A 9,120-nucleotide genomic window follows, 5' to 3' on the forward strand; every position below is an offset into this window, starting at 1 on the left:
CCTTTTTAGACAGGCCTTTTTTAGATAGTTATTTTTAGACAGGCCTTTATAGACAGGCCTTTTTAGACAGGCCTTTTTTAGATAGTTATTTTTAGACAGGCCTTTATAGACAGGCCTTTTTAGACAGGCCTTTTTAGACAGGCCTTTTTAGACAGGCCTTTTTAGACAGGCCTTTTTAGACAGGCCTTTTTAGACAGGCCTTTTTAGACAGTTCTTTTTAGACAGTTCTTTTTAGACAGGCCTTTTTAGACAGGCCTTTTTAGACAGGCCTTTTTAGACAGGCCTTTTTAGACAGGCCTTTTTAGACAGGCCTTTTTAGACAGGCCTTTTTAGACAGGCCTTTTTAGACAGGCCTTTTTAGACAGGCCTTTTTAGACAGGCCTTTTTTAGACAGGCCTTTTTTAGACAGGCCTTTTCAGACAGGCCTTTTCAGACAGGCCTTTTTAGACAGGCCTTTTTAGACAGTTCTTTTTAGACAGTTCTTTTTAGACAGTTCTTTTTAGACAGTTCTTTTTAGACAGTTCTTTTTAGACAGTTCTTTTTAGACAGTTCTTTTTAGACAGTTCTTTTTAGACAGTTCTTTTTAGACAGTTCTTTTTAGACAGTTCTTTTTAGACAGTTCTTTTTAGACAGTTCTTTTTTAGACAGTTCTTTTTAGACAGTTCTTTTTAGACAGTTCTTTTTAGACAGTTCTTTTTAGACAGTTCTTTTTAGACAGTTCTTTTTAGACAGTTCTTTTTAGACAGTTCTTTTTAGACAGTTCTTTTTAGACAGTTCTTTTTAGACAGTTCTTTTTAGACAGTTCTTTTTAGACAGTTCTTTTTAGACAGTTCTTTTTTAGACAGGCCTTTTTTAGACAGGCCTTTTTTAGACAGGCCTTTTTTAGACAGGCCTTTTTTAGACAGGCCTTTTTAGACAGGCCTTTTTAGACAGGCCTTTTTAGACAGGCCTTTTTAGACAGGCCTTTTTAGACAGGCCTTTTTAGACAGGCCTTTTTAGACAGGCCTTTTTAGACAGGCCTTTTTAGACAGGCCTTTTTAGACAGGCCTTTTTAGACAGGCCTTTTTAGACAGGCCTTTTTAGACAGGCCTTTTTAGACAGGCCTTTTTAGACAGGCCTTTTTAGACAGGCCTTTTTAGACAGGCCTTTTTAGACAGGCCTTTTTTAGACAGGCCTTTTTAGACAGGCCTTTTTTAGACAGGCCTTTTTTAGACAGTTCTTTTTAGACAGGCCTTTTTTAGACAGGCCTTTTTTAGATAGTTATTTTTAGACAGGCCTTTTTTAGACAGGCCTTTTTAGACAGGCCTTTTTAGACAGGCCTTTTTAGACAGGCCTTTTTAGACAGGCCTTTTTAGACAGGCCTTTTTAGACAGGCCTTTTTAGACAGGCCTTTTTAGACAGGCCTTTTTAGACAGGCCTTTTTTAGACAGGCCTTTTTTAGACAGGCCTTTTTTAGACAGGCCTTTTTTAGACAGGCCTTTTTTAGACAGGCCTTTTTTAGACAGGCCTTTTTTAGACAGGCCTTTTTTAGACAGACCTTTTTTAGACAGGCCTTTTTTAGACAGTTCTTTTTTAGACAGTTCTTTTTTAGACAGGCCTTTTTTAGACAGGCCTTTTTTAGACAGGCCTTTTTAGACAGGCCTTTTTTAGACAGGCCTTTTTAGACAGGCCTTTTTAGACAGGCATTTTTTAGACAGGCCTTTTTAGATAGTTATTTTTAGACAGGCCTTTTTTAGACAGGCCTTTTTAGATAGTTATTTTTAGACAGGCCTTTTTTAGACAGGCCTTTTTACACAGGCCTTTTTAGACAGGCCTTTTTTAGACAGGCCTTTTTTAGACAGGCCTTTTTTAGACAGGCCTTTTTTAGACAGGCCTTTTTAGACAGGCCTTTTTAGACAGGCCTTTTTAGACAGTTCTTTTTAGACAGTTCTTTTTAGACAGTTCTTTTTAGACAGTTCTTTTTAGACAGTTCTTTTTAGACAGTTCTTTTTAGACAGTTCTTTTTAGACAGTTCTTTTTAGACAGTTCTTTTTAGACAGGCCTTTTTTAGACAGGCCTTTTTTAGACAGGCCTTTTTAGACAGGCCTTTTTAGACAGGCCTTTTTAGACAGGCCTTTTTAGACAGGCCTTTTTAGACAGGCCTTTTTAGACAGGCCTTTTTAGACAGGCCTTTTTAGACAGGCCTTTTTAGACAGGCCTTTTTAGACAGGCCTTTTTAGACAGGCCTTTTTAGACAGGCCTTTTTTAGACAGGCCTTTTTTAGACAGGCCTTTTTAGACAGGCCTTTTTTAGACAGGCCTTTTTTAGACAGTTCTTTTTAGACAGGCCTTTTTTAGACAGGCCTTTTTAGACAGGCCTTTTTTAGACAGGCCTTTTTTAGACAGGCCTTTTTAGACAGGCCTTTTTAGACAGGCCTTTTTAGACAGGCCTTTTTAGACAGGCATTTTTTAGACAGGCCTTTTTAGATAGTTATTTTTAGACAGGCCTTTTTTAGACAGGCCTTTTTAGACAGGCCTTTTTAGATAGTTATTTTTAGACAGGCCTTTTTTAGACAGGCCTTTTTAGACAGGCCTTTTTAGACAGGCCTTTTTAGACAGGCCTTTTTTAGACAGGCCTTTTTTAGACAGGCCTTTTTTAGACAGGCCTTTTTTAGACAGGCCTTTTTAGATAGTTATTTTTAGACAGGCCTTTTTTAGACAGGCCTTTTTAGACAGGCCTTTTTAGATAGTTATTTTTAGACAGGCCTTTTTTAGACAGGCCTTTTTAGACAGGCCTTTTTAGACAGGCCTTTTTAGACAGGCCTTTTTTAGACAGGCCTTTTTTAGACAGGCCTTTTTTAGACAGGCCTTTTTTAGACAGGCCTTTTTTAGACAGGCCTTTTTTAGACAGACCTTTTTTAGACAGGCCTTTTTTAGACAGGCCTTTTTTAGACAGTTCTTTTTAGACAGGCCTTTTTAGACAGACCTTTTTTAGACAGACCTTTTTTAGACAGGCCTTTTTTAGACAGGCCTTTTTTAGACAGTTCTTTTTAGACAGTTCTTTTTTAGACAGTTCTTTTTTAGACAGTTCTTTTTTAGACAGGCCTTTTTTAGACAGGCCTTTTTTAGACAGAGCTTTTTTAGACAGGCCTTTTTAGACAGGCCTTTTTAGACAGGCCTTTTTAGATAGTTATTTTTAGACAGGCCTTTTTTAGACAGGCCTTTTTAGATAGTTATTTTTAGACAGGCATTTTTTAGACAGGCCTTTTTAGATAGTTATTTTTAGACAGGCCTTTTTTAGACAGGCCTTTTTAGACAGGCCTTTTTACACAGGCCTTTTTAGACAGGCCTTTTTTAGACAGGCCTTTTTTAGACAGGCCTTTTTTAGACAGGCCTTTTTTAGACAGGCCTTTTTAGACAGGCCTTTTTAGACAGGCCTTTTTAGACAGGCCTTTTTAGACAGGCCTTTTTAGACAGGCATTTTTTAGACAGGCCTTTTTAGATAGTTATTTTTAGACAGGCCTTTTTTAGACAGGCCTTTTTAGATAGTTATTTTTAGACAGGCCTTTTTTAGACAGGCCTTTTTACACAGGCCTTTTAAGACAGGCCTTTTTTAGACAGGCCTTTTTTAGACAGGCCTTTTTAGACAGGCCTTTTTAGACAGGCATTTTTTAGACAGGCCTTTTTTAGACAGTTCTTTTTTAGACAGTTCTTTTTTAGACAGTTCTTTTTTAGACAGTTCTTTTTAGACAGTTCTTTTTAGACAGTTCTTTTTAGACAGGCCTTTTTAGACAGGCCTTTTTAGACAGGCCTTTTTAGACAGGCCTTTTTAGACAGGCCTTTTTAGACAGGCCTTTTTAGACAGGCCTTTTTAGACAGGCCTTTTTTAGACAGGCCTTTTTAGACAGGCCTTTTTAGACAGGCCTTTTTAGACAGGCCTTTTTAGACAGGCCTTTTTAGACAGGCCTTTTTTAGACAGGCTTTTTTAGACAGTTCTTTGTTTCTGCTTATAATGTCCCACATTTTGGCTACTTGTTATTCAACTTCTCTATAATTAGATACAGTACAATCGGAAACAGGCTACTGTTCTGGTCCTCTCTTCTATAACATTAGACTACTGTTCTGGTCCTCTCTTCCATACCATCAGACTACTGTTCTGGTCCTCTCTACTATAACAGACTACTGTTCTGGTCATCTCTTCTATAACAGACTACTGTTCTGGTCCTCTCTTCTATAACAGACTACTGTTCTGGTCCTCTCTTCTATAACAGACTACTGTTCTGGTCCTCTCTTCTATACCATCAGACTACTGTTCTGGTCCTCTCTTCTATACCATCAGACTACTGTTCTGGTCCTCTCTTCTATAACATTAGACTACTGTTCTGGTCCTCCCTTCTATAACAGACTACTGTTCTGGTCCTCTCTTCTATAACATTAGACTACTGTTCTGGTCCTCTCTTCTATAACATTAGACTACTGTTCTGGTCCTCTCTTCTATAACATCAGACTACTGTTCTGGTCCTCTCTTCTATAACAGACTACTGTTCTGATCCTCTCTACTATAACAGACTACTGTTCTGGTCCTCTCTTCTATAACAGACTACTGTTCTGGTCCTCTCTTCTATAACAGACAACTGTTCTGGTCCTCTCTTCTATAACATTAGACTACTGTTCTGGTCCTCTCTTCTATAACATTAGACTACTGTTCTGGTCCTCTCTTCTATAACAGACTACTGTTCTGGTCCTCTCTTCTATAACAGACTACTGTTCTGGTCCTCTCTTCTATAACAGACTACTGTTCTGGTCCTCTCTACTATAACAGACTACTGTTCTGGTCCTCTCTTCTATAACAGACTACTGTTCTGGTCCTCTCTACTATAACAGACTACTGTTCTGGTCCTCTCTACTATAACAGACTACTGTTCTGGTCCTCTCTTCTATAACAGACTACTGTTCTGGTCCTCTCTACTATAACAGACTACTGTTCTGGTCCTCTCTTCTATAACAGACTACTGTTCTGGTCCTCTCTTCTATAACAGACTACTGTTCTGGTCCTCTCTTCTATAACAGACTACTGTTCTGGTCCTCTCTACTATAACAGACTACTGTTCTGGTCCCCTCTTCTATAACAGACTACTGTTCTGGTCCTCTCTTCTATAACAGACTACTGTTGTGGTCCTCTCTTCTATAACAGACTACTGTTGTGGTCCTCTCTTCTATAACAGACTACTGTTTTGGTCCTCTCTTCTATAACATTAGACTACTGTTCTGGTCCTCTCTTCTATAACATTAGACTACTGTCCTGGTCCTCTCTTCTATAACAGACTACTGTCCTGGTCCTCTCTTCTATAACAGACTACTGTTCTGGTCCTCTCTTCTATAACATTAGACTACTGTTCTGGTCCTCTCTTCTATAACATCAGACTACTGTTCTGGTCCTCTCTTCTATAACATTAGACTACTGTTCTGGTCCTCTCTACTATAACAGACTACTGTTCTGGTCCTCTCTACTATAACAGACTACTGTTCTGGTCCTCTCTACTATAACAGACTACTGTTCTGGTCCTCTCTTCTATAACAGACTACTGTTCTGGTCCTCTCTTCTATAACAGACTACTGTTCTGGTCCTCTCTTCTATAACAGACTACTGTTCTGGTCCTCTCTTCTATAACAGACTACTGTTCTGGTCCTCTCTTCTATAACAGACTACTGTTCTGGTCCTCCCTTCTATAACAGACTACTGTTCTGGTCCTCCCTTCTATAACAGACTACTGTTCTGGTCCTCTCTTCTATAACAGACTACTGTTCTGGTCCTCTCTTCTATAACAGACTACTGTTCTGGTCCTCTCTACTATAACAGACTACTGTTCTGGTCCCCTCTTCTATAACAGACTACTGTTCTGGTCCTCTCTTCTATAACAGACTACTGTTCTGGTCCTCCCTTCTATAACAGACTACTGTTCTGGTCCTCTCTTCTATAACATTAGACTACTGTTCTGGTCCTCTCTTCTATAACATTAGACTACTGTTCTGGTCCTCTCTTCTATAACATTAGACTACTGTTCTGGTCCTCTCTTCTATAACATTAGACTACTGTTCTGGTCCTCTCTTCTATAACATTAGACTACTGTTCTGGTCCTCTCTTCTATAACATTAGACTACTGTTCTGGTCCTCTCTTCTATAACAGACTACTGTTCTGGTCCTCTCTTCTATAACAGACTACTGTTCTGGTCCTCTCTTCTATACCATCAGACTACTGTTCTGGTCCTCTCTTCTATACCATCAGACTACTGTTCTGGTCCTCTCTTCTATACCATCAGACTACTGTTCTGGTCCTCTCTTCTATAACATTAGACTACTGTTCTGGTCCTCTCTTCTATAACAGACTACTGTTCTGGTCCTCTCTTCTATAACAGACTACTGTTCTGGTCCTCTCTTCTATAACAGACTACTGTTCTGGTCCTCTCTTCTATAACATTAGACTACTGTTCTGGTCCTCTCTTCTATAACATTAGACTACTGTTCTGGTCCTCTCTTCTATAACATTAGACTACTGTTCTGGTCCTCTCTTCTATAACAGACTACTGTTCTGGTCCTCTCTTCTATAACATTACACTACTGTTCTGGTCCTATCTTCTATAACAGACTACTGTTCTGGTCCTCTCTTCTATAACAGACTACTGTTCTGGTCCTCTCTTCTATAACAGACTACTGTTGTGGTCCTCTCTTCTATAACAGACTACTGTTGTGGTCCTCTCTTCTATAACATCAGACTACTGTTCTGGTCCTCTCTTCTATAACATTAGACTACTGTTCTGGTCCTCTCTTCTATAACAGACTACTGTTCTGGTCCTCTCTTCTATAACAGACTACTGTTCTGGTCCTCTCTTCTATAACAGACTACTGTTCTGGTCCTCTCTTCTATAACAGACTACTGTTCTGGTCCTCTCTTCTATAACAGACTACTGTTCTGGTCCTCTCTTCTATAACATCAGACTACTGTTCTGGTCCTCTCTTCTATAACAGACTACAGTTCTGGTCCTCTCTTCTATAACATTAGACTACTGTTCTGGTCCTCTCTTCTATAACATCAGACTACTGTTCTGGTCCTCTCTTCTATAACATCAGACTACTGTTCTGGTCCTCTCTTCTATAACATTAGACTACTGTTCTGGTCCTCTCTTCTATAACAGACTACTGTTCTGGTCCTCTCTTCTATAACAGACTACTGTTCTGGTCCTCTCTTCTATAACATTAGACTACTGTTCTGGTCCTCTCTTCTATAACAGACTACTGTTCTGGTCCTCTCTTCTATAACAGACTACTGTTCTGGTCCTCTCTTCTATAACATTAGACTGCTGTTCTGGTCCTCTCTTCATTAAATTTCAACTCTCCATTTCGCAGCTTTTCTCTTATTGAATTAAACTGCCCTTTTTGCCTCAGTGAATCAACGTGAACTTATTCTGCCCAAGTTACCAAAACCATTTGTCATTGTCGTGTATTTGTCGTGTTACGGGCCCTGCGTGCAGCGTCTGAGCAGGGCAACGTGATCACCGACATGTACAACTCTGAATCGCTCACCTTATTTCAGTGTACCGCCACACTCGCGGGTGGCTCATGGACTGCGACCACCTCCTACATACTGCTGACGCGCTATCCCGTTCCTTTACCGACAGGTAGGAGAATATGTGGGCGAGGACCTCCTCGGGAAACTCCATACCGCTGTCGACTGTCGATAAATAGTACAGTAGGCTATTTAACAGAACAACAGTTACATTTATATGTATAAGAACTGATCAATCCCTTGTGTGTGTTCGGTAAAACACGAAACGAGATAACTTTTTAAAACGGAGTCCGAACTAACTGAACTTGTCCAAATACGAATCGGTTCTCCGTTGCAAAAACGTTTCAACAATTCCCTTTGCCCTGTTCGTCACTAGATACCACAGCAGCCACATAGTCAGAAACACCATTTCTTCCTAAAATGTATATTCTTCAAATCTGTTTTTGTACCTAATCACACCGCAAAACTTAAATGAAGACAAAAAAGCAACATTTTGTTTTCATTAATTTTTACGATTTGGTCAATTTTGACTTTGTGGCTGTGCTATCTAGTGGAAACCCTTTGCCGGAAAACGTCACTTCCGGGTTGAGCTTCATAATGCTTCCAGATAGCAAAATAATCCCCAGCTTGTAGTGGTGTAAAGTACTTACATGAAAATACTACTTAAGTATTTTTTTTTAGGGTATCTGTACTTTACTATTTATATTTTTGATAACTTTTACCTCACTACATTCCTAAAGAAAATGTACTTTTTACTTTTTACAGGGTTTACCAAACCCTGACGATGCCGGGCCGAAACCCAGGCGACGCCGGGCCAAACCCTGACGCCGGGCCAAACCCTGACGACGCCGGGCCAAACCCTGACGACACTGGACCAATTGTGCGCCGCCCTATGGGACTCCCAATCACTGCCGAATGTGACGCAGCCTGGATTCGAACCAGGGACACAGTGATGTCTCTTGCACTGAGATGCAGTGCCCTAGACCACTGCGCCTCTTTGGGAGCCCAAAATTTAAAACCAAATTCTTTAAAACTTTTACTCAAGTAGTACTTTACTGGCTGACTTTCACTTTTACTTGGGTCATTTTCTATTAAGGTATCTATACTGTAATGACCTGACTAGATCATAAAAGAACGACTGTCCAGACAGAGGCTTGAGTTTACGAATGGACGGTTTATTAAACCAACTTTACACAGGCTACTGTTTGGCCGTAGCCCACGCCAAATAAATGAAAGATAACCCACAAGCCAATCGTGACCTTCTCTTGTGAAACCCAGACGTAAGAGAGAGAACAAAGGCAAAACCCGGTCTTAACTTCCAATGCTCCATCCCCCTGCCCAACCCCCCTCCACGCCACTCCGCCAACCGCCAGGATGCCCGGCATCAGAACATTCCAGGCATTCCCGTGATTGGCAGATAGCAGGTTGATTGACATGTCGGACCCCGCGAACACAACCACCTACTAGCCTAACACATAACACACAGCTGTCTGTGCGGGTCGCTACACAGCCCCCCCACCACAAAGTCCCTCGTCCCCGAGGGAACAAACAAAGTCTCTGAAGCGACCCGGAGGTCT

The 9,120-nt window shown here is 40.4% G+C and overlaps 1 protein-coding gene across 1 annotated transcript in view; it reads right to left on the bottom strand.

The window, feature by feature from the left end:
- Window positions 1–8,105, bottom strand: part of fbxl8 (F-box and leucine-rich repeat protein 8) — a 31,257-nt gene extending 23,152 nt beyond the window's left edge. Inside the window, exon 1 of the mRNA XM_055923345.1 lies at window positions 7,561–8,105. Within this exon, the coding sequence (XP_055779320.1) occupies window positions 7,561–7,697 (137 nt within the window). The 5' untranslated portion in view covers window positions 7,698–8,105. The remainder of the gene's footprint in view (window positions 1–7,560) is intronic.
- Window positions 8,106–9,120: the final 1,015 nt, after the last annotated feature.

The sequence above is a fragment of the Salvelinus fontinalis genome, chromosome 5, assembly GCF_029448725.1.
Source record: "Salvelinus fontinalis isolate EN_2023a chromosome 5, ASM2944872v1, whole genome shotgun sequence".
In the NCBI taxonomy this organism is placed as follows: domain Eukaryota; kingdom Metazoa; phylum Chordata; class Actinopteri; order Salmoniformes; family Salmonidae; genus Salvelinus; species Salvelinus fontinalis.